Below are 26934 nucleotides of genomic sequence, written 5' to 3'. Positions count from 1 at the left end.
GATAAGCATGGGCATTCTTAAGGCTTCTAAGTCTCAAGCATTAGTGGCAAATCAAGGGAACAAAGGAAATCAAGGAAAGGACAACTCAAACAAGAAGAAATGGCAATCAAAGCCTAAAGAAAAAGCACCATCTTCTCCACAACAAGGAGATTCATCCTCTTCCGAGAGAGAAAATTCACCAAAGAGGGAGAGACCTACTTGTGCTTATTGTAAAAAGATTGGTCATGAGGAGCATCGTTGCCATTCTAAGAAGATTGATGAGCTTACACATATCATCAAAAAGCATAACATTGATTTGCCTAAAGTCTACAAGAAGGATGATTCATCAACTTCCACTTCCGCACATTCAAAAGGAAAAGGGCAAGCATTCATGGCTTCTACAAGTGGGAAGACTCACTCTTTTGGAACAAGAAAAGGAAAAGCTCTATGTGATACTATCAGTCATGATTCAGAGAGATGGCTTCTAGATTCAGGGGCTTCTCATCATATGGCATCTTCACAGTCTATGTTCTCTACATTTGAGCCTTGCACCATGCCACAGATTTTGATGGGCAATCATACATACATGGATGTGATTGGGAAAGGATCTATTGACATTGGGGATAACTCCTTCAATGATGTGTTGTGTGTACCCCACTTGACAAACAATCTCCTTTCTATCTATCAAATCACACATGGTGCAACTAAGAGAGTCGTGGAGTTCACACCTGACTCAGTTTTCATCAGAGACATGGAGACTAGAGCTATCATTGCAACTGGGGTGGTTGATCATGCATCTCGGTTATACTCCTTTTCAAATTTTGTTGATGATTATGATTTCACATTTGATGATTCTACATATGATGATCACACTTATTGTGATGGTTCAGATTTTGAGGAGAACTTTGGACACTTGAACATGGGGATTCTCACATGTGAACCCGTTCTTGAGTCTTGTATTTCATCTCCTCATATTGATATCACATCACCTATTGCACCTGATTATGCGGATAGTGCGACAGTTTTGCCTTCATGTGATTCAGTGCAACAGGATATTCATTGTCTTCCAGCTTCAGATTCATGGGATGATTACTTGACAGATATTGCAGGTTTGTTTATGGAATCCTACATTGCAGATTTGGGAGACATCATTGATGACATTCATCTTCTCTTTGATGAAGATGATCCTTCTTCGATTGTTGTGAGGGAACACTCTGACCCTCTTGTTCATTCTCTACATGATCATTCTTTCGAGGTTGACATGATTGTGGATACTTATGTACAGCAGTTGGAGAAGGTCTCTTTATTTTTTGAGAAGACATGTGAGTCTTTGGGACTTGTTCTACATCCATCTCCACTAGATCTTGGAGTGCCTTTTTCAGCAGTGTGGCACAGTTTACCACCTTTGGAGGGGGTACCTTTCAGCATCGACATGGGGACACTTGAGCAGTTTTCAGAGATTCCTTTCATCATGAGTTTTCTTCATACATCTTCCCTTCATGATTGGGGAGACTTCATGGATACACCTTTGGTTTTGTTTCTTCTTAAGGGGAGGAATGTTGTTCGACGTTCGTGGAGCAGTTTCTTCATACATCGAGCTTCTTCCATTGGTGCAGATTCTCCATTGAGGGGGGGTCACAGTTTGACTTCTCTTCTTCTCTTGTATGGGGGGGACTTTTTCCTCACATGGGGTTTTGTCCTTCACATTCTTCTATGAGAGTTCTTTGTATGTTTTCATCTCTCTTTTGGGGGAGGGTTTTTTCCCATTGGGTTTTTCTCTCTTTCCCCACTTTGTGAGAGATTTCATTGCATTGGTTTGCATGCATTTGCATTTGTACATGGGTACCTAACATGGCCTAGTAGCCAGGACCCATCTTGCATTGCTTAGTTGCATTGTAGACTTAAGTGCATTCCCCTAAGTTGCACTTAAGGGGGGGTGTTGGTGTAAATAATTATTCATCTTGGATATTGTTACACTTACTTAAGTTTACTTAGGATAATGCATTTTCATAGTAGTTTGGATATGAGACACTTGGGTGTTTGTGCCACATTGGGATAGTGTGTGTAGGAGAAATTCCACCTTTTATGGTGTTGATCTTGTTATTACACTATCATATCCACTTATTGTGGAGTGATAATTCCACCTTCGGTGGGTGATCCACCTCATGTGGAATATTATATTATTTCTCCTACCTACCCACACCTATTTCCTACCTACCCTTATTTCTTATTGAGCCACATGTCATGTTTGTGTGCTCACATATCCCTAGCCTTGCCTATATAAGCAGGCTCATCTACATTGTATGTAGCTACGTTATTGATCATTTCTATTGATGAGAATACAGTTTATTCTTGTCCTATATTGTGTCTCTATTTTGTACATTTCATTGAGCTCTTGATCTTGGCAAAATCCAACAAGGGTGATAATGCACTTTGAGATGTTTAGATCTTGAACTTGTTAAGGGTGAGCACTTTGAAAATCTTAAGGTGTTTATCTTCTAGAGTCTGATTTTGACGGATGATAACTTGACCAAGAAAACCAAGAAGATAATTTAAGCTCAGAACAACACATAACAGATGTTTATGAATACTACAAGTTGACCAAGCAGAAATGACAGACCTGAAAAATTCATGCAAAGCAGCAGTTCTGGACTGGTAAACATAGAGACTCGTATGACAATAGTTCATGAACCATACGACAAAAGATACAATACCGGACGACAAATTTGAAATTTCTTTTGAAAGAGAAGAGACTCGTACGACAAACTTTGTAAACCATATGACAAAACATATATCTCGTACGACAGGTGATCACCTGACTCGTACGACAGAGAACAGGACAATGAAAAATATGTTTGTTTTTGCCGAATTTGATTAGTGAATTTTGGTGTTTTGCTTATGTTTTCCAAATTTAAATGTCTATCTTTTTAATTTAGGGATGGATACATAGCAAACATATGATATAATAAGTGACTCCAAGCATGCTAAAACCTGAGGAAATTGGCTGAGAATAAAAACCTTTGCTTGCTGACTTAGGTACACACCCAATAGCTAATCAGAATATGGTCGTTGAGTCTCACATAATGGATTCTCAACGCCGTATTATCTGACTCCAAACACTAATGGGGGCACGATATGGCAAGTGTCTTGGGAGAGTTACTATCTCTCTTGCACAAAGATTATCACCCTTTCAGAGGTAAATCGGGTAGCTTCTATTTTAACCGGAACTAGTAAGGGATCCGTTCGGCGCGTCAGGGTATAAACTCAATTAAGAGGTCTCCCAGCCTAGAAAACCAAGGTTTGATATACCCGAAGGTATGGAGGAGAGCTATTCCCGAGCACTTACGTTGACTTGATTTTCATCAAATCACATTTATTTTATAGTGGGTTGGATTACTTGGTGTTAGCCGTTCCCACTTAGGTCGTTCCCCTCACAACGATCGTAATGGCTTTAAGAGTTTTTAAGCTCCTCGGGAGGGTAGGCCTGCTAAAGATATGCACTAATAAAAGCAAAAGATGAGTCGACTTTCTGATCACCTAAGAAAGGTGAGAGCATACTTGCCTATCATCAAAATCACATAAGACATGATAGTTCATTTTCTTTAACAAAATTGAAGTGTGCTTAGAAAACTTTAAGGAATACACAAAGTTTAGTCGAATTTTCTTAGGCAACCTACAAAATAGATCCATTAGTAGTCATTGATTGTTTTTTGAATTTAGTCTTTGATAAGTGTATCTTTGACAACGTCCTGCAAAACTTGTTAGGCTGCCAAAAATCTCATAAACAGGTCAGGATTAGCATTAATAAAACTTGGATTGAAACCCGAAACCTTGAAAATGCAGTTTGTTAAAAGTCACAGATACAGAGACTCATACGACACAAAATTTTCCAGCCAGAAATTCATACGACATGCATTTAGACCTCGTACGATAAGGCAAATAAACTCGTACGACACAAAATTTTCCAACCAGAAATTCATACGACATGCATTTAGAACTCGTACGACAAGGCAAATAAACTCGTACGACACATGATTCACTTGATACGAGTCAGGATTTTACTAGCCAGAAATTCATATGACACAGAATTAGGTTTCGTCCCAACCTAAAAGTAAGTTCGTAGGAGTTGGAAAATCAACTCGTACGACATTCTGAATCAGATCTGGCAGGAAATAGGTTTTGTTGAAGATTGAGAGGCCAAAAAGGATGATTTTGGCCCCACGGTGGGCGCTAAAATGTCGTGCCTGTGAAGTGTGTACCTGTTATACCTGCAGTTGTAACACAAAACACTCAATAAATCATTACAAGAAATGGTTAGAAAATTAATCAATGAAAGATAAAACCATAGTTAATCGATCTATTGCCTCCTAGTAAATGCGAGTATGAATTTTGCTCTCAAATTTGGTTATGCAAATTCCAATGACTTGACTACACTTAAATGGAGGATTTAAATGATGAAGATGCATAAGCTAGCAATGATAGCATGATCAAGCTACTTGATTTCATGATTATTCTAGAAAATAAGCTAGAATGAAGATGCAATTAAGCTAGAAATAAGCTAGATTTAAGCTAAAATTGATCATGATAGCAATGCTAAGAGCTATATGACTATAGTAACAATGCTTGAATGCAAATGAGATGGATCATTATTGCTCCAAAATGGGGTCTATTTATAGGATTTCCAAGGCTAGGGGTGAGGTGGCAGGAATCAACGATCAAGATTAAGTCTGAAGATATCAATGGTGAAATTGGAGAAGGTTGGAGAAGAGGTTGAATTAAAGGGAACATCTGTCATCTCTATGGTGACAAGTGTCAAGAGGCTTCTAGAAGGTTGGATGAAAGGGAACACCTAGTGACAAGTGTCACAAAGCTTGGATCATGAGAGGGTAAAGTGTTCAAGGAAAGGGGACATGGTGGTTAGGATGTGCAAGCTAGGATGGGGTTAGGCAAACTCAAGGTTAGATGGAACGAGTTAGGTTTAGAAGAGGTTAGGTTAGGTGGTTAAAAGTTAAGAGAATTTGAATTTAAAAATTCAAATAATAGGAAAAGGCTAATTAATTTCAACAACTCATAAATTGATTTGTTTTAATTAATTAGGGGATTTAGAAGAAATGAATTTGATGGGGGGGATTAATTAATTTGAATTAATTAATTAAAGGGGATTATTGAAATGAACCTATTAAATAAATCCTTAGATTTATTAATAAGTAGATGAAAGGGGAAATTTAATCAAATTGCTTAGTGAATCCAATTAAATTGGGAAGGGGGATTAATTAAATAATTGCTTATTTAATTAATTATCTTCAGACCATTTTTAGGTGTATACACTTCCAAGTGGAGGAATGTTGTTTGTCAGGCTTGCATCATCTTTAGCATTCATTTTCAAGCATCTACCATCACCATGCAATTTAATGTTCATTCTTCTTAGCCTCTCTCATTCTCTCTTATGGGAAGGATATTTTCATCGCATGGAGTTTTGTACTTCTCATATATTAGAGAGCATATATTACCCTCATTTAGGGGAAAGTTTTTTTCCCATAGGGTTTTCTCCTCTTATTTACAAGGAGCACTGCACTTGGGCATCTCATTAGGCTTTGATGACCCACTCTTTTGCCTCATCTGAGCTATAATTAAGGGGGAATTGGTGTATAATCATGCTTAGGTGGATTTATTACGTGGCAAGTTAGTTATAGGGGTAGATAGGATATTTTTGCTATATATGTACTTTCTTCCCATGCATTTTTCAACTCACTCAATACACTCTTCATTTGCTCTTGCAATTTTGCCTCTTTGTTGTTTCCATTTTGCCTGGTTTTCTTGACTAAAACTACATAAAGAACATTAAATATTTTTTGTTCTAATGTTAAAATTAAAAACTAAGCTTCTATGTACTTGTATCTCCCTTTTCAAATAGTTATACTAATGTAAATACAGTTTTTTCTGAAGTTCAAAAAAAGGCCTAACTAACAACATTATGCTAATCATGCACACATATTATTTTTGAGTCTTTAATATAAATATTTTATAATAGAATAAATGAAAATAGTTCATATAGCATGTAAAGATCATGAAATAAGGAGAACATTATTGAAAAAGAATCCTATTGGAAGTCTACTTCTAGAATCACAACATTTTACATCTTCAAGGAAATGACATGTTGTCACTTAAATGCATGTGATTGGGAGTAGATGTGCCAATATAGGAACACATTCTTTTCAACCAACTCAGTTAGTTTAGATAAATTCTTCTAGCATTAGATGTAATTCTTTAGTCTCCATATGTCTTATATAGTAAAAAATGCATCTTTTTTATAGCAACTTGATAGTAATTTTGACCTTATGAAATTAGGATAAAAACTAGATTATATAATTAATTTTTAATCAAAATAATTAATAATATTTAATATAATTAATTATTTTGGCATGTCAAAGGGTTTTTATTTAGGGGTGGAGGGTACTTTATCCTAGACTTTGCCTCATCAATTGTCTTTGCCCTTGCTTTTTATCATTAGATGGAATTGTTGGAGGTATGTCATCCACTTCACGTGGCACACATACTTTAGTTTACCTCATATATGTAATAACTAGAGTGGATTATGATCAAATTGAATGCTTATCCCCTTACTCAAGATATAGTAGCTCCATTGCTTGGTAGCTTGCACAATGACACACACAACTCCTTTTCATAGGTAAAGTAGTATTGAATTATGAAATTAAAAGTTTCACAATAATATGCAATTGCATACACAAGTTATGTGACTGTAGTGTTGAGTTCATGGTTAGATGCATCAATCTAGATTTCAAAGAGGTGTATAATGCCAAGCACTATGAGAACAAGTGTTGTATAAATGAAAAAAAAGATTTTAAATCCCAAAAGTACAAGGGAAATGGATAAAGTACATTTATAAAATGTGTCATATCATATCATGATGAAATTTAATTAACTGAAAGTGGTTACAAAGCACAATCGGGAGGATGACAATTAATTGAATACCGATCCTTCCAATATCATTAGTTAATATTGGAAACTTTCATGCTCTATATACTTATTTATATATACATTGAATTATTTAGATGGTGCCTTCCACTCAAGGGGCACATCCTTTACGACATTGTCTATTATTCTACTATTTCATATGATTTTAAATCTTATGATTATTATTCTTGATAATATTATTTTACTCACATGATATTTTTCATGATGATTATAGGGCCATCAATGAATACCAAGATCACACGTTCTAGTTATATGATTAACATCATAAGTTATCATCTTCTATAATGATAATAATTTTTAATAACAAGTTTTCCATGATGATATCTAACTCTTTTTTGTGCTAGCAATATACTTTATCTATTGATAATCACAATTTGCTCCATTACCTTAGTTTGGGGAAACATTTGGGTTATCTTTCTTATCAATACATGTGCTTTAATGAGCATATCATTAGCATCTTTTAATGTCATCACATGATGCTATTTTATATTTCTATATTACCATTACAATTTTCATGACTATATCATTTTTTATGTCTCTTTTACTCTACTCTAACTTAATTGCATCCTTTAAATGCAATTAATTAGAGGGGGAGATCATATGAGGTTAATAAAATTCATTTATTAAGTGTGGTTGTAGTGACTACCACACGATCAAAGGCCATTTCAAATTCTACCACATCACTTATGTTTCACCAAGGAGACATCTATTGGTTTGTTGCCTTAGGTAGTATCCTTGTCTCACTTTTGTGTCTTTGAACCTTTAGTTTGTCTTTTTATTTTAACTATGAAATTATATTATGTTTGTTTTATCTGCATGTGCTACTAATTGAATTCTCTCTCTATTTTGTAGGTTTCCAAGGTAGAGCACTCCTTTGCAAAGGAGCATGTTCTATGAAGTGATATCCACATCCGTTTTTATGAGTGTGACTAAATTTACTTTCACATTAGCTACTTGATTTTACTTTGACATGTATTCTCATGATGGTTTTCACGTAATTTAAAATGGGGGGCAAAATGTACAATAGCAAAAAATGCATACCTTGCACTTTTCCCCTTTGTTTTGGATCCATATTTGCTATGTCATCTCTTATGAAATATAAGGGGTACAAATGACACATTTTTCATTGATAATTAACAAACAACTTGTACCTCATTTATTTCCATTTGCACTCTCTCCTAGGGAATTGTCTTCATTCTTAGATTAAACTACTTCCCAGTTTGGGTTAGATCTATAGTTGCATAAATGATCCGTAAACCCTTATAATATAAACTCAAATCTAGGGTCAACCTTACCCTTTCTCATTTGATTATTGTGTGCCTATTAGACATGTCAAATGTTTCACTTATGTTCCTTGGAGTTGTATTTAAAGGGGCGATCCTCGTTTACTTTACAAATGACCTAGAACCAAGCACCTAGAGATGAATTTGACAAGAACATTCATGCTATATTTATTATCATTGAATCAGAACAATTTTGTTCCATATCTACTTGTGTGATCATCTAAGACATCCATTACATGTTTGTATGCTATATTTGATCATTTTTTAAGCCACTGCCTTGACAACCTTATAGGGTTTGACACAAAGGAGTAACCATCCTTGCCATGTTTAAATTCCTGAACACACAACCAAGTTTTTATACAAAGGCAAACATAAAAAATTGTGATAGAGTAAAAGCAAACATTTAAAGGATTTAGAAAAGGTAGATCAACACACACAAATTAGGTCTATATTTATGTATATCATATTTGTTGACATGTGATCGACCGCATAATTTGAAAAGTGACTTATAGTTAGAGATAATGACTTTAAAGTATTCATCTTGACATGACCAAAAATTTTATACCTTAACAAATTAATTACAAACATTTGTTTTTGATATTAAAAGCAACCAAAACAAGGGGGCTGACACAGGAATAGAACAAAGAAACAATGGCAGGCCAACTGTTAGTAGAGCAACAACAAAATTACAACCCTCTCACTTTCCTCTATCAAAAACCATAATCATTCTATGCATGTTCAATAGATATATAAAAGTCGTAATAAACATTTTAAACATTTGCCACGTAGGGAAACATGTAGATAAGTTCAAATATAAACAAAATTAAAACTATAAGCCTAGAGGCTATTAGGGCCGAACCAAAAACTGGAGGTTCGAGACATAGAAGCAGACTATTTCTTTTTTCCATGGCTCCTCTTGGGGAGGAGCTTCCTAGTCCATTCCTTGCTGAGGAATTTGAATAGGGCCCTATAGTCATCGTCTTCCTTGCCTTTGCCTTTAATAGTACTTTCCTATAGAAGACACAATGTAGTCGCCAAACAATGCATAACGTTCAAAGCAAACCTGGAGACGTCCTGCAACTTGTTTTCCATGGGCTCCATTTTGCTGGTGATTTCCTGCAAATTATCAAACAAACCCTCCACTTTCTTACCCAACTCTGCCAAGTTGCTGTCCTCTTCCTCCTTTATGCTGCTCACTTCCTCCACAACCATCATCTTCTTGAACTTGAGAGTTGGGGAGGGAGAGTTTGTCTGGGATTTGGGGTCGGCCTTCAGACTCATGGAATTTTCAGGGCTTTCAGAGGCATGGGTGGAGCTAACAGAGTGGGTGGTCGAGGTAGACTAAAATAGGGCCACATTCTTAGAGGGGATGAAATTCCAAGTTTCATGGGATGAGGAGGGGTCTCTTAGTGATTTTTCAGGGGGTTTGGAGGGCAGTCTCATAGAACGGCGAGGGGTGTTGACCTCATCTATAATTTCCACATTGGAATCAATCTCCTCAATTCTAACTTTCTTAGGGGTTCTAGCATCCTCAGGAGGGCGCTTTTTGCTTTTCTTACTGTAGGAGCCAATTTCAGGCAACTGAGGAGGGCTTGTATCGGGTTTATCGGTAGCAATGGCTAGGGGACATTTTTCAGCCACATTCTGGACAGAGATTGTGCGGGGTGGGCAAAGGGCCAGGTAGAAATTGTAGAGGCGTAGGATGAGGCCTTGGTGCAGAATGGGGAAGTCTTTTCCTTTTTTCTTGGCCTCGACGATATCCTTAACATTTGAGTCCAACGAGTGTAGCAGGAAAAATCAAATGGAGATATTCCATACCTTCCTTCCAGAGTGAGGTATTTTATAATGATATAGTAGACCTCGTCCCACGGTGACGAAGTCTCCTCCCGGTTGGAGCCACCCACCCTCTTCACAAGGTTCTCTCCTTCACGAAAAAACTGGTTCAAGCTGGTGGTATCCGAAATATGGCTTTGTTTCTTCCATTTTCTCCCCTCCATAGACAGACCTGTCACTTGGGCAATCACTTCTTCATTGATTTTGAAGGAGATACCCACCATGGTAACCCTTCTATCCTCCCAGGAAGCCACGAATTGCTTAGACAATCTCTCATCATTCCCTTTCATGCTTTCCATAAATTTGTCGATCCCTCCTTTTCAACAGACAAACCACACTGCCAACTTGGCTTTAAATTCGTCAGTTTTGTCGGGTTCCAGTCTTATCTTGTCCCCCCCCACGGTCGTTTCTTCCAGCTTAGCAGAGCAAAAGAGAAACAGGGTATCGAAAACACAAAGCCGAACTAGAGCAAAGGTAGAGTCGTGATAAAAACTTAGCCAGTCCCAGGATAAAATCACGCAATAAACGGTGTGATTATTACAAGTTGTGCCTAAGTGGATTTCACTTTCACAAAATCTACTACATTCGTGCAGACCCTCAATCCAGCCAATGTGATTTGGTCGATCCCAACTGTCGCCTTTATCACTGCCAATTATATCTGTCCGGATGATAATTAGGAAATTACCATTCCTGATATCAATTCTATAACAATAACTATCATCATTATTAAGCCGCTTTTGTAGGTGATGACAAGGCCAAACGTAGCTACGTGGCAGGCCCAACCCATGATGGGCGGGTTTCCCCTCCAAATTCAAAAATTGAAATTTGGCTCTCTTCATCTAGTGATAGTTATACGGGTTCATCATTAGACTTGGTTTTTTTGTCTCCAAGATCTCTTTGGTGATCATTGGCAGCAAATCGAGGTTCCTCCAGCATTGTAAGCCATTCTGCAGCCTTCCCACCACCGCCATAGAGTCTGCAACAACATTCCCTTCTCTGAAGATATGGCGGATGGTGAAACCATAAAGGTTAGCTAGAAGCATCCTAGCATCCCTCAAAATGGAATCCACTTTCCACCCAACAACAAATCTACCACTAATCGCTTCCACAATGATCTGCGAGTGGCCTTCAATTTCCAGACGTTTAATGCCAATAGATGTGGCAAATCTCAGACCCCAAAGGAGAGCCATTCCCTCGGCCTGAGTGACAGTATGGTTCTTTAGGTTGCCCGCATAAGTTGCAACAGTATTTCCCAGGTGGTCACAGATGACTCCACCTCCTGCTTGGCAGACATTTTGGGTAGACCCATCAAAGTTCAATTTGTACCAATGGAGGTTTGAAGCTAACCATTTGGTCTTTTTCTTGTTGATTTTTGCAGTGTTGTTGAAGACTTCAAACTCCAAGGGGAGCTTCCAAAGTTCAGCAAACATTTTTTATATTTTATATACATCAAATTTTTATCTAAATATAAAAATTCTCATTTATTTTCTAAAACATTTTCCTGTCATTCCCTACTTTTTAGGCTAAATGAGATTCTCAAATATTCATGCATTTGTTTATTTACGCCAGATTTATGAAAAGCGATTAAATTCTCCCTCGCTCCAATTTCTTTTTGAAAAAAATTCGTTACATAAGTTTATGAGCTAGTCAGTAGAAATGTTTTAGCTGTGTTCGAAAGTTTTATTTCGAAGCAAGGCGTTTGGTGCAAACGCCTGGTGCCAAACATTATTTTTTAAGCTGTTTTAGGAGGAAGAGGAAGATTTAAGAAGAGAGTTCGAAGCTGCGTCTTTGATTTTCGACGGTCTTTAACGCCATTTAAAATGAGGTGAGTTAATTTGTTCTGCTCAGCGTTTCTTTTGTCCTTGTTAACTGCTGTATTCTTTTCTTGTATTTTTTCAGACTTCAGAATGCCATTTGTCCCCGAAAAATGAAGTATAAAACCAGACCGGGCAAAAAACATATATTTGGAGTCTGCTTTAGGTTTTGCCAATTACAATAAAATACTTCTCCGAGGTTTTAAGATAAACTGTAGCAAAACCCTGGATAGGTATTTACTGAAAAAGCGACAACCACGGGCTTAGCCATGTAAAAAGTAGTAATATCAAATAGATCACGGTATGGATCGACGGCTGTAATTTTTTTTTATGAGTAGCAGAAACAGTAGTAAAAGGAGTATATGAGCATCGTCTACGTGCAATGAAGGTTAAATGGATGATAGATAGATTCTTATATGCCATTACTTATGAAATATAGGTAAATGATTTTTAACTTGAAATTATGCTGTTAAAAGTTGATTCTTGATAAATAATCACATAAAGAGTTAATCATTCAAAGTTGGTATTTATATTTCATTCATAGTAATCGTATTTTATTTAATTAAATAGTAACATGGAGAATAGAAAACTGCTCTAGTAAATTGCTAGAAGCATTTCCATATCAGCACCAACCTAGAGTGCTTTTGAGCAGCAGAGAGTAACTATTTCCTGGGTTTAGCAGCTATAAAATATTGAGCAAAACCGTAAGTTTCCAGCAGGAGCAGAAACAGGACATCAAATCAAGCACCAGTATGGCTTAAACTAGGTTCTGGGCACTCATTAGTGCACGACAGAGTGTCTTATCAATTGCTGACAAATGTTGCTAGTAATATGTCTCCTAGATCTAGGTCTGTAGGAGCAAGGTTTATTCTAAGAATCGATCAAGTTCAACTCGATTTGAATCCATCATAATGTAAGTTACAGACGGCCTTTATGATCAATCATAAGCTCTCAGTTGGTACTCGTTAGCTCATGAGATCTAAAAACCTTAACGAATGAACCATGTTATGAAAGAAGGTTATTAAAATCAGAAAATCATTTGTTCAAAAGAAACAAGTACAGGATCTCCCAAGATCTCTAGGGTACTATCTCCCAAGACCTCACAGTTGTCTTTTCTGACACCATTTACAGGGCAAGTGTTTTCCAAATCAGGTAGATAGGGTAATGGGTACTACCCCAAGTGGTCCCAACAAACCTTGTCCTAATTCTGCTACATGAACAACCAGTTTCATGAGATGACGAAAGATTTTAGAGAATGCCAACAAATTGCATTATTAGGGATTTTTATAATTTATCAAGATTCTATACATCACGAAATCAAAGTCTTTCATTCCAAGACATGGTTTAAAGAGGGTGTAAGAAAACTTATTGGCTGAAATCATTGACAAAAAACCTATGCCTCATCTATTTCCAATTTTCCATTTATACTGTCTTTCTAGGGACTTGTCTTAATTCTTAGATTCATCTATTTCCCACCTTGGGTTGGATCTATAGTTGCATAAATGATCTCTAACTCTTAGAATATAAATTCTAATCGAGGGATGGCAAACTTAATCAGTGACATTCAGAGGTAGGTCGAGGCTTGTGTCATGCCCCCCTTCATGAGAAAACAAGAATAATATACATATAAAAGTAAAAACTGTAATGGATCGCCCTTATAGAAAAGAAAAGGAAGTAATCATATAATGGTCAGCGATTTCTTGAGAGATAATAATTTTAGCAGAGGAAATCTTAAATAAAGCAACCCTTATTGCCTTTAACAACAGAGATTAAGAAGGCCTTCAACTACACCGATCAAATGAAAGGGTAGCATTAATTAAGAAGAGGCATATTGTTTCTAAAGGATGGGACTCTTAGTAAGAAAGGTGACTCTCCATCCGCTCTTGAGGATATACAAGGGAGACCACCAAGTGAAGGAAAGGCATCAAACAGGATCAAGCAATTGAGATCTGATCTGATAAAACGCAGCAATAATCTGAGTTTATAGAGTAGTAAGACAGCAAAATATTATAGTTCTGAAATAACTGGTATGATATACGTGGAATCCAATAATTGTTGGTTTGTGGTTTTAAGACAGATTTGTTTATTTAAGTAATTATGCATCTGATTTTGTAAGGAAATCATATTAAGGAATTGTAAGGGATCATAATAGGAAGGTTCAGGAGTATGGGTACCCTCAATTAAGTAATCTACCCATTGAATTAAAATTTGTGGGCCAAGGGGTTGGATTGTCTTGGATGGATGTTCTCCTTGGGCTTAGTTGAGGAGGGTAGTTGTCCAGGTGTCCTATGGTGTTTCCCCTTCAAGTTTCTGATATGGTTGATCCTTAGGAATCAAGTTATGATGTGCAGATTTACAATAAGAGTTTCATTATTATTCCGCTTCATGTTAAATAATTATTTTCCTAAATTCAATTGCTGCAGTGTAATTTAGTGAAGAATACTCTTGTAAATAACTTGTATTATTCGTATTATTATTTTTTGGGCAAAAAGCATGTATATCTCAAAAAGAGACATTACAATTGGTATTAGAGCATTATTCCTGCTAGCCTGCGAGACAAAAGATAGTTAATGCAACTAAGCCAAAGAGCTCAAAGGGCATTGGAAAGGAAAAGGAGATGACTTGCAGTGAATAATAACTCTACTCAAAGAAATAAAATGGGTGAGTAGTTGGGAGATGAAATGAGAGCCTTCATGGAACACAATGAAAGGACAACTCAAGCACTCCTCCAAACCTTACAAAATATGAATAATACAATCAGTACCCTTAGGTCCAATAAACAAATCGAAGAGATGTTAACTCTAATCAATTTGAAAATAACAACATAACACCTATGGGATCAACCTCTAGATTAACAAGACCTTCATTTCTACCTAGGGAAGAACACACAATTGAGGAAGAAGAAAACAATCCGTCCATTAACAATGTTGACAAAATTGCTGAAGCCTTCTCAAGACTGGATCTTGAAGTTAGGAGAGATGTTTCCTTCAGGGATTATTGTTATGCTATAACACAGAATGCCACTAGTAGGGAAATATGACAACCCAACAAAGATTTACGACAAAGGGTAAGTAAAATGACTCCTCCCAACTTTGATGGATTTGGAAGAGTCACGACACATTCATGAGTTCAAAAGATGGACACCTATGTCTCCCTTAGTCCCATGACAAAAGAGGATGCTATCAAATTCACCATTCTACATTTGGAAGGAATTGCCCATGATTGGTGTCATCATTGCCTTATTACTCAAGGACACCAAAATGTGACAATTTATGACAAATTCACTCAAAGGATTTTAAGAAATTTGATCCAAAACATCTTGAAAGATACTTCAAGTAACTAACACAATTGAAACAACAAGGAACCATATGATATTATATAATAGAATTCCAAAGAATTTTTGTCATGGTATCGGGGGTTTTCGAAAGTAGACTTGCATACCTATTTATTGAAGGGTCAAAGGAATCAATCTGGGGTTTGGTAAGTGCTCTTGATCCTACAACACTTGAAAATGCAATTAAAAAAGCATCAAGGTTGGAAGTCATCTTTTAAAAGACAAACCCTATACAAAGAATCTAACCTCAAACATGCATGCCCAACCCTCCTATAAGAAAAATAGGCATCAAAAAACCTTTCATCCTAGAGGTGACCTCAAGGAGCTTTGAAGGAAAATTATGTTTCCAATGTAAGAAGAAATGGGAGCATGGACATAAATGTGATCGAATAGAGCTTCAAAAGAAAAAATTTATGTTTCCAATGTAAGGAGAAGTGGGAACTTGGACATAATTGTGGAAAAAATGGTCAAGTGCAGAATATAGAGGCATAAATGAGCGAAGATGTATGGGAAGAAGAAAGAGGAAACCCAAGCAAAAGAAGAAGGTGTGATGAGGAAGACTATGGAACCATAGCTGCAATCTTGAAAGCATCCAAGTATCGCCCCTTTCGAATTCGTAGTGTTCTAGTGGGGCAACACAACTTTACTGACAAAGGTTTGGTTACAAGAATGAAATTGGACATTGTAGATTTTAAGGGCTTTAAGGTAGCCGTGGCTGATGGGTTCACTACGCCATGTACAAGAAAGATTCCACAACTAATTATCACCTTGGGAAGGCACCCAATCAAAGAAGATTTCTACATTGTAAACATGGGGGACACGGATGTAATCTTGGGTGTCCAATGGTTACCCTCTCTAGGATGTTTCTACCTAGACTTCTAAAAAATGGAACTTTGTTTCCAACATAATGAACAAGAAGTTCTCTTACATGGACTATCCGATGGATCCCCAAGAGTAATTTTATCCAAAAGGATGGAAAGAACCTTTAGACATGGATGGGTGGAATGGGCCGCTCAATGCATACTTGACAAGTCTTCCTCCAATGGCAAAGCCATACATGTTGACATCCAACCCATCCTAAAAAAACTCAAAAAGGTATTTGGCAACATCCCATCGCGAGTACCTCTCAAGAGAGGTTTTCTTGAAGAAGGGGCTAAACCCGTAATCACTACACCTTATAGGCACCCCCCAAAATTTAAAGAAATAGAAAAACCATGAATGAGCTTCTCGAAATGGGACACATTCAACCTAGTTCTAGTCCTTTTGCCTCCTCCATTTTATGTTAAAAAGAAGGACGACCCTATGAGAATGTGCATAGATTATAGAACCTTGAACAAAAAGACTATAAAAAACCATTATCCTATTCCTAGAGTTGCTGAACTAATCGATGAATTTCATGGAGCAAAGTACTTTTCTAAAATTGACTTATGATCTGGTAAACAACAAATTAGAATGAGGAAAGAAGATATCACCAAGACCGCCTTTAGATGTCACCATGGACACTTTGAATTCTTGGCCCTACCCTTTGGTTTAACTAACGCCCCCACAACATTCCAATCACGCATGAATCACTTATTCAAAAAACAACTAAAGAAAGTTCCTTTTGGTTCTTTGATGACATTTTGAGTTACGGTAAAACATGGGAAGAACACCTTAAGCATATGGATGAAGTCCTAGGAATTCTTGAACAAGAATGTGAATTTTGGTTGGAAGAAATCCTATACCTGGGAGATAAAATCAATGCACAAGGGGTAAGTGTGGATGAGGACAAGATTAAAGCCATAAGGGAATGTCCAAAACCAAGAAACCTAACCTTTCGAAGGGGATTCTTGGGTTTATGTAGCTACGACTAAAGGTTTGTCAAAGGATTTTCTAAAATTACTGCTCCACTCACTTAACTAAAAGGGATGCCTTTGCATGGAACGAAGTAGCCCAACAATCTTTTGAAAGACTTAAGGAAATCACGAGTTCTTGTCCCGTTCTAGCCATTCTTGACTTTACATTACCCTTTGAGTTAGAGTGTGATGCTTTCGAAGACGGCATTGGAGCATTACTCATGCAAAATAGACACCCAATTGCATTCGAGAGTCGCAAACTTACGGAAGCCAAAAAACATTACTCCATTTGCTTTGCGGAAAGTTCATTGTAAAAACTGACTACAACAGCCTAAGGTTTTTCCTAAATCAAAAGGATTTAAATGACTGTCAACAAAAATTGGTTAGCAAGTTGCAAGCTTATAATTGTGACATAGAATACATTAAAGGGAAGAACACCATTGTAGCTGATGCCCTATTCTGCAAACCCTACTTATGCTCCATAACAAGCATTTTCATAGATTGGAAGAACTCGATTATTGCTGAATACGCTAAAGATCCATGAGCAAATGACATCTTAGAAGGAAAGCTACAAAATAAAGAATATAAAGTGGTGGAAGAACTCCAGTGTTCCACGGGGACGTGCCCCCCCCCCCCCCAGGCCCATGCCCCCCCATCCTCGAAACCCGTCCCCAAAACTTAAGCCCTTTGTACCCCGTCCCCAACACCTGTGGAACATTGAAGAACTCATTGTATAGAAAGACAAGATAGATTTTGTATTAAACTCAAAGATTAAGGAGAAAATAGTTAGAGAATACCATGACAACCCTTTAGCTGGACACTAAGGATATTATAAAACCTATAAGCAAGTAAGAGAGAAATGTTCTTGGAAAGGTCTTAAGAAAGACATCCTAAAACATGTTCAAGAATGCATGACGTGCCATAGGAACGAGGCAATACAAAATGGGAAGGTATTTCCATGGATTTCATAATTTCCCAAAATACAAGGTAAAGATTGTATATACGTTTTGGTGGACTGCCTAACCAATTATGCACGTTTCATTGGAATATCCATATACTATAGAGCTCCTCAAGTAGCTGATGTTTTCTTCAAGGAAATTTTTAGATTACATGGCCTACCTAGAAACATTGTTGGCAACAAAGATAACCGATTCCTTAGTTTGTTGTGACAAGAGCTTTTCCAACTAGCAGGAACAAAACTCATGCCAAGTACACGTTACCATCTCTAAAATGATGGGCAGAAGAAGATTGTCAACAAATGGCTGGAAGGATACCTAAGAAACTATGTTATGGGACAACAAAATGCATGGATCAAGTGGTTACATCTTGGGGAATATTGTTATAACTCCACACATCATATGTAAAAAGGGATGAATACCATCAAGGCCTTGTTGCAAATATGCTATTCAGATTGCCATTGATGTCAACTCCCTGGTCCGGATGTAGTCCAATTGTGTAGAGAGTGGTCCAGTTGAGCATAGATTGTGCATATATGAGCCAAATGTTATGTGGAAGGTTAGAATCTATCTGAAGATGTTTCAGATAGCAAATAATGTTAGCATGATGTGTTTATGGAGTATATGTGAATTTTGTTTGGTTCGGTCAGTGTAGAGTTGAGTTTAGATGGATAAGTGCAAAGTTTGTGCAGTTTCTAATATTGTGGAGGGATGCACGCATTCCTCATCTTGCTAGTACTATAAGGATGTTATGGATCATTGGATCATGTTCCTAGAATGTCTTAACTTCTTTTGTGGTCGCTTATTTTAGTTTTGGTTTGGATTAAGAGTTTTTGTACAATGGGAAGATGTTTTATGTGAGCGGTTGCATGTGTTGTACATAGAATCCTTTTGGAGATATCTTGGAAGGTGTGTCAACTCGGTGTAGGTCTCTACACATCTCTTTTGCTTTCCGCATTAGTTTTATGAATCTTTTATGGGTGGATGGTAAATATACATGTTACATCTTCTTCGGGCCAATTTCATGAAGAATATTGATGATCCGGTTGGTATATATAGTGTAGATCAGTTGGGTTATAGTGTGTGCGATATGGAGATGATGTAGTAAGATATGTGATGCGAGTTTGAAGCGAAACAAAGGTCTGAAAGTGTTATAGTGTAGATTGAGTTAGATGAGTATTAATAAGTGAACTGTTATCCACATATTGATAGATGCCGGTCTCCTATGCAGTTCAATCTTTTATTCCTATTGTATCTGGACAGATATTTTGTATCTTGCCCTGAAGAAGTGTTCTTTAGTTCAGCAAGTCCTTTTGTATCTTGCTCTGAGGCAGTGTGCCTTAGTCTGCAAGTTTGGAGTAGTGAGTTCCCTGACCTATGGCCTAAAACCATTGTAAACACTTATATATAGTGTAACTTTGAATCTCAATGTGGTTTTTCCTAGTTTGGGTTTTCAGTGCAAAAATCTTGGTGTTTTTGTGTGAATGCATTTGTTGTTTCTGTAATTGACTTTCATACACATATGTTGATGGATATTATGGTTTAAGTGTTTTAATCTGATCAAGGTTTTAGTACATGATAATTCACCCCCCCCTCAACATCCAGTAGTGTTCAACAATTGGTATTAGAGCTTTTGGTTCTTGAAGAGACAGTTTAACCATTGAGGTAGATCTGAGATTTGAACACCATGTTTGAATTTGAGGATATGGATGCTCTGGAACAACATGGCTGGGAAGTTGAAGGTGTTGTTGATATGTAAGGAGAATTGGGATCCGCTTTGGTAGATCTGGATGAAAGCGGATTCATGTGCAAAAAGGCTGAAGACAAAGTTGCCTATTTGAGAAAGCTACTTGATGGAGGAAGGAAAGGTATGGATGATCTTGACACAAAGCTAAATAGCAAAACTAAAGAATGTACCGGACTTGAAAAGGAAGTACGTAAATTGAGGAAGGAACTGAAAGATGCCAAGGAACAAATTGACAAAGATTTGAAGCTAAAATGTGGAACTGAAGTACTTGATGCCATGCTAAGTGCTCAGAAGTAGAATAAGTATAAAGATGGGCTTGGTTTTGAGAAAGGTGAAAGTTCTAAAGACAAAGGAAAGGAAAAGGTCAAGGATACTGATTAGAATCAACATAATTTCATTCTAGTCCGAAACTACATGAAGAATGACAAAAGGTTTTCTCCAGCTACATCCAGATACTCGTTTAATGGTAATTGTTTTTCATGTAATAAATTTGGACATAGAGCTAGTCAATGCAAAAGTTAGATTAAAAATCAATCTGTTAATACAAGATGTTATTCTTGCAATAAGTTTGGGCATAAGGTTGTTGAATGTAGAAGTAGAATAATGTGGATGGATATAGAAATATGAACTATGCTCAATCTTTCAATGGAGTATGTTATGTTTACAATGCATATGGGCACAAAGTTGTTGTATGTAGGACAAATAGAAGATTCAAAAGAACTGGTAATGGTAGAATGAATGGTGGTGTATCTCAACAAGGCTCGGTATGTCATAATTGTTACAAGATGGGACATATTGCAAAACATTGAAGAAGGAGGATTGAGAAGTCTAATGGTTCGACAAAGAAAATTGATATCAATTAGAAGGAGAAAATGAAGAGGACTTGAGTAAAGAAATCAGAAGATAAGGTTGAAGAGAAGATTGAAGATAAATTCGCACCTACTGTGGGTGCTGAGCCCTCTTTCGGAATTTGATAAAGATAGCTAGGTTTGAGGGGGAGAGTTGAAAGAAGATCTTAAGAGCCCCCATACAGTTCGATGCTGAAGTGCTTTCAGCATAACATAGTTAAAGAAATCATTTCTGGAGGATTTCGAATGACTTGATTGGTCCAAAATACAGTTAAGTGAGAAAAGTAACAAAAAACAGTTTATTTATTAGCTTTTTGAAGTATGTCAGTATTAGTGCATTAATGATTGTCATTAAGTATGTGGGACTTTTGAGCTCATTTGTTCACTTGTGAATTGCTATTTCGAGAGCCCCTGTTCAAAGAGAGTTTCTGTGTGATCAAGTGCGATTGAAGCGTTAGTCGGAAGCAAACCCTAGTTGCCATAAAGATGTTGATTCCAGTTGTTGTTGATCCTGAGCTAAAGCCATGATTTGTTCTCAAGCCATATCCGTATGTGGCAATTGTCAAAGATAAAGAAGGTGTATTTTTGAAGGTTCCACTTTACTGGTTGTATACCGAAGATGTTAGGGCATGTATCCATGCTGAAATGGAAGAGGCGAGTCACTCAAAATTCAATGATCTTTGGAAAGATATGACGGAAGATGATTCAATTACCCTTAAGAGCCAATATAAGAATATTTCATAGTCAAGGTTAAATATTTGGAGGGTATTTCTTGATTTTATCTATGATACTAAGTGGATTAAGATTGTTCTAAGCTGCATTCGTGGAGACACCATATATTTAGACAAACCCTACAAAATCATGAAGAATGATATTAGGGCTTTGATTGGTTTGTGCGAATGGCACCATTTTGGTAAGAAATCGGTGAAAATAATATTGTTATAGAATTGACTAGTTCAATATTAGATAAACGAGCAATGACCGTCGAAGATATCAGGGATCTAGGAGTGAAGTATGCAACCAAAGGGATAGCATACAAAGTTTATTTTTAGAATTGAGAGGGTTCTACAATTGCTATTGCAATTCATATCGTGTTCTGAATGGTGGTGTGTGTAGAATCATTTGACCTATGTGAATTGATGTTGGAACAACTGATGGATAACTTGGACAATACAAGGAAAAATAAGTACCCATTTAAATATATGGTTCCTTGATCATTTACCTTGCTTTTATGTACATGAATGAGCTTCTCGAAAGGGACAATCATGTATGGGAAAAGTGTACACCTATCGAAGCGCAGATTGGATAGTATGTTAAGGGTTTTAGTATGGATGATAAGTCATATAGAAGAACATTTGGTGGTTGGTTTAAAGATTTCCAGTTGACACTGCAAGAGATGGAAATATTTCCTTTAGATCTGGTCCGAAAGTACAAAGATTTGTTTACCTTTTGGGTAAGCAAAGATAATTTTTTACATTATGACAGTTGAACTGCGAGTTGCATGGATTCTCGAAATAAGTGGGTTGGAAAGAGACCCTAATGAACCTCATTTTGGAACTGTGGAGGAAATTGAAGCAAAGCTGAAAGATGAGAGGTCCAACAAGGGATTTAATAAGAGGATGTAGAGATCTAGGATATGGGCTTACCCAGAGTTGTAGAGATCTATGGATAGAGAATGACAAGATTTGTGTTTGCATTGTGATCGAGTTCCTTCGGTTCTCCTGCCAGGGCTGTACCTAGTGAGAAGAAGGCACTGAGGAAGAAGGCAAAAGCACAAGGAAAGCTAAACATATAGGAAGTTGAAGTTGAAGAGATTGAGAGCAGCAGTGAAGAAGAAACTAAGAAAGAAAAGTTAATTATTAGTCCTAGGACCAAGAGGATATAAAAGAAGAAGACATTGCATCCCCTGCAAAGAAGAAAAGAGGATAGACATCCATTGAAAAGAAGAATGAGCTGTAGAAGAGGATTTAGAAGAAAGGAGCAAAGAAAGAAGAACCAGAGGTAGATCCACATTATCAACCTCTCAATTTAGATAGCCTTGTTAATGCAATTTGTGAATACAAATCTTTGGATTATATTGTGGATGCCCATGATGAATCTTGGCTGGTTGATAAAGAAATAATTGAGAAAGCAGTAATTAGATACATGATCATCTATAACTAGAATCTGTGTGATATTCAAGATAATGCTCATAAAATTTTATATGCAGCCCTAATAGAGAGGAGAAAGAAGGTCGTATCAAAAGAGAATGATATTGGGATTGCCGCTATTGACAAGGTTTGTAGTCCTTTATCAAAAGTTGTTGGAGGCAAAATTCAACAAATGCTTAACAAAAGATTCTAAAAGAAAGAAAGAGTAAATTTGATAATGGGTGAAGACCCTAAGGACATTAAGAGGATCATTAGGCAATCAGATGATATTGCTGCTGAAGTTGCAATAGAGGTAGTGAAGTCTGTCTTCTTCTCCAGAGAAGACAAATAGAGGATTGAGTATTGGTGAATCTAGTGGCAGTGCACTTGCTCTTGGAAAGGAAGTAGGAGATCAAAGAATTGACACAGGTCAACTAGAAGCAATTCTAGATTGTCAAATACAATTTGACCAAGTTCCCATTAATGAAGAAGAACAAAAAAATGAACAGGAGACGGTAGATGTCATAGGACAACAAAATATTGAGGTCATTGGTCAGGAGAATGTACCTGAGAATTAGAATGATGTAAATCAGTTAACAGATGATACAATGGATATACCAGTGGATGCTAGCAAAGAGATGACTGCAGAGGAAAATGTTGAAATAAGTAAGACACATGATAGAATAAAATTGACAACTGCTGAAGGAGGAAAGAAGGATGAGGCTTGTTTAAAGAAAGTTCAAATTATTCTAGACAAAGGGAAAGAGACTGAGAAAACATGTGTGGCCGAATATTCTAATGTTTCTGAGTCAGTCAAGCTGAAAATGGTTATTGAACTTGGTATAACATCTGAGCTACTACAAGTACTGGTAACGCAAGGAAGATTGGGTCTAGACATGCTATCACCTCGACAAATGCTTCAATTGGGTGATGCTCTACATCTAAAAGCCAAAAGAAAAAGTTTTGTGTCTAGAGAATTGATTGAAGATATGATGAAGTTTCTCCATGAGAAACATCTAGATGTTCAAATTGATGAGGACCAATTAAGAGATTTATTAGAAGAACTGAAGGGACAAGCTTCGGGCTTTGAAACAAAGATTGCAAATATTGTGGAGAAGAGATTGATGGATAACATATTGCAGTGGCTAATGAATAAGTGTGCAGAGACACACAACTGTCTGAAGGACAACATTGCAACATTTGAGCAGAGTGGATAGCGTGATTCAAGTTTTGTCACTCTTGGTCCAAGTCCACAAGCAAGACTCGGAAGGAAATTGGTGTCCTTGAAGCCAAAATCTTGGATGCGTCCAAGGCAATTGATTTGAGAAATGACGAGGATGCAAAGGGGAGAATAGAGATAGAACAATTATATAAGTAGATGAACAGGCTATTGGAGCAAATATAAAATGTGAAGAAAGATTTTTATAGACCAAGGGACATTGTTTACATGCATCTCTCTAGCATGGTGAAAGATTCTCAATCATATGTGCATCTGTATCTGTCTCGGCAAGTTGTGATGTTGTAGAACACATTATTCTGGAGATGGAGAGGTAGATCAAAGTTCTAACCTTTGTGGAAGTTGATTGGAGTTTTGCTTGGACAAAATTAAAAGTTATTCATAAAGATATCATTGCCCCTACTTTACAAAATGCGTAGATGAGTTTTTGGTAAGGTCTTCTTTTTTGTTGTGTAAAAATTTTCTTGGAGCTTTTTTGCTGATGAGTGTTGAACATAGGGGGAACACATTCATTGTATAGTACTAGAGTACACTTTGTCTTTGATGTCAAAGGGGGAGAAGCTTTGAATTTAGAGAAATTTTTGTATTCGGAAGGATATGTGTTGGAACAAGTGTTGCCATCAATGATAAAGGGGGAGATTGTTGCAAATATGTTAATTTGATTGTCATTGATGTCAACTCTCTGGTCTAGATGTAGTCTAGTTGTGTACAGAGTGGTCCATTTGAGCATAGATTGTGTATATATGAACCAAATGTTATGCAGATGGTTAGAATCTATCTGAAGGTGTTTTAGATGGCAAATAAGGTTAGCATGACATGTTTTCGGAGTATATGTGAATTTTGTTTGGTTCGGTCAGTGCAGAGTTGAGTTTAGATGGATAAGTGTAGAGTTTGTGCAGTTTCTAATATTTCAGAGGAATGCGTTGCATTCATCATCTTGCTAGTGCTGTAAGGATGTTATGGATCATTGGGTCATGTTCTTAGAGTGTCTTAACTTCTTTTATGGTGATCTGCTTATTTTAGTTTTGTTTCGGATTAAGAGTTTGTGTATGATGAGAAGATGTCTTATGTGAGCGGTTGTGTGTGGTGTACATATAATCCTTTTGGAGATATCTTGGAAGGTGTGCCAACTCGGTGTAGGTCTCTACATGTCTCTTTTTTGGGCCGATGGTAAATATACATGTTACATCTTCTTTAGGTAGACTTCATTAAGAATATTGATGATTCGATTGGTATATATAGTGCAGATATAATTGGGTTATAGTGTGTGCGATATGGAGATGATGTAGTAAGATATGTGATGCAAGTTTAAAGCAAAATAGAGGTATGAAAGTGTTACAGTGCAGATTGAGTCAGATGAATATTAATTAGTGAACTGTTATTTGCATATTGATAGATGCCACTCTCCTATGCAGTTCAATCTTTTATTCCTATTGTATTTGGATATATGTTTTGTATCTTGCCTTGAAGAAGTGTTCTTTAGTTGAGCAAGTCCTTTTGTATCTTGCTCTGAGGCAGTGTGCCTTAGTTTGGAAGTCCGGAGCAGTGAGCTCCCTGGCCTATGGCCTAAAACCATTGTAAACACATATATTGTGAGTTTGAATCTTATCGTGGTTTTTCCCAGTTTGGGTTTTCCACATAAAAATCTTGGTGTTCTTGTGTGAATGCATTTGCTGTTTTTGTTGTTGACTTTCATGCACATGTTGAATGAATATTATGGTTTAATACTTGTTTTAGTTTGATCCAGGTTTTAGTACATGTTGATTCATCCCCCCTCTCAACATCTGGTAGTGTTCAACACTTGTATGGGTATAAGGCAACCTCATTTGGAATTTTAATCCTCTGTGGAAGTTGTGTACTAGGGGCCAAAGATTTTGTGCAGCAAAATGTGGACATTATGAATACACTTAAAGATAATCTGCACCAAGCACAAAACCAACAAAAGATATATGCTGAATGAAGAAGGACTGAAAGGACATTTGATGTTGGCGACTTGGTTTTTCTAAGGTTACAACCCTATAAGCAGTCATCAATCAAGGTAAGTGGAGCCGAGAAGTGTAAACCTAGAAACTATGGACCATGCAAGGTTTTAAGCATAGAAATGAGACTCGGACTCGGGACTTAGATCGGCCAAGTTTCGGCAAAGTGAAAAACCCAAGAAATTTAGCGATTTTTAAGGATTTAAAACTTGTTTCATGCACCCTTTATTAAGCAAACCTTAAATACACAATAACATCATCAAGTAGAAGTTAATTTGATCACATACACAAGTATACATCGATCACATTAGTCTAATCGCAAATTGTAGCCGAAGGAAATAGCAACCAATAATCTTAGATATATAAATAGTGTCAAATGTAAAAATATTACAAACTCATCGAATATGAAATCCATGACATCAAAATTCAAATGTTCCAGTTCCACACATATATCAAAAGTAAAACAACTACAAGTCTATGGTTCAGAGGAGCTTGGGTCCTTCCTACGAAGGCGTCTAAGGTAGGTCCTAGATGCGTCAGCAGCCATACTGTCTGCCCGTGACTCCAATCTACCCTCACCAACATCAGCTATGTCTGGCTCTAGCTCTGGCTCTGGCTCTGCTTGCGCTCTAACCTCCTCCTCTGCCATGGCTACAGCCTCAGCCTCTCTATCTACCTGGTCGATCCAATCTAAGTCGTCATCACTAAAGATAGGATCTGTAGCCTCACTGATCCACTTAGATTCTGGATCAACCTCCTCTAGCGTAATTAGGGTGGTGTCATGGTCCATAACTTGTTTCTGTCTAAGTCGAAGGTTATAATGAACAAAGACTATGCTACTGATCCACTTAGATTCTGGATCAACCTCCTCTAGTGTAATCAGGGTGGTGTCATGGTCCATAACTTGTTTTTGTCTAAGACGAAGGTTTTAATGAACAAAGACTAGATCATTCAACCTCTCCAC

General features: G+C 37.0%; 1 protein-coding gene across 1 annotated transcript in view; it reads left to right on the top strand.

Annotated features, from left to right (window-relative positions):
- The first annotated feature begins 11654 nt into the window (after positions 1 to 11654).
- The window catches only part of LOC131043612 (uncharacterized), a 75683-nt gene continuing 60403 nt past the window's right edge, over positions 11655 to 26934 (top strand). The window contains exon 1 of the mRNA XM_057976840.2: positions 11655 to 11916. Within this exon, the coding sequence (XP_057832823.1) occupies positions 11912 to 11916 (5 nt within the window). The 5' untranslated portion in view covers positions 11655 to 11911. The remainder of the gene's footprint in view (positions 11917 to 26934) is intronic.

Source organism: Cryptomeria japonica, chromosome 1 (genome assembly GCF_030272615.1).
Source record: "Cryptomeria japonica chromosome 1, Sugi_1.0, whole genome shotgun sequence".
NCBI classification, from domain to species: domain Eukaryota; kingdom Viridiplantae; phylum Streptophyta; class Pinopsida; order Cupressales; family Cupressaceae; genus Cryptomeria; species Cryptomeria japonica.
This window is presented reverse-complemented; position numbering and strand designations above follow the sequence as displayed.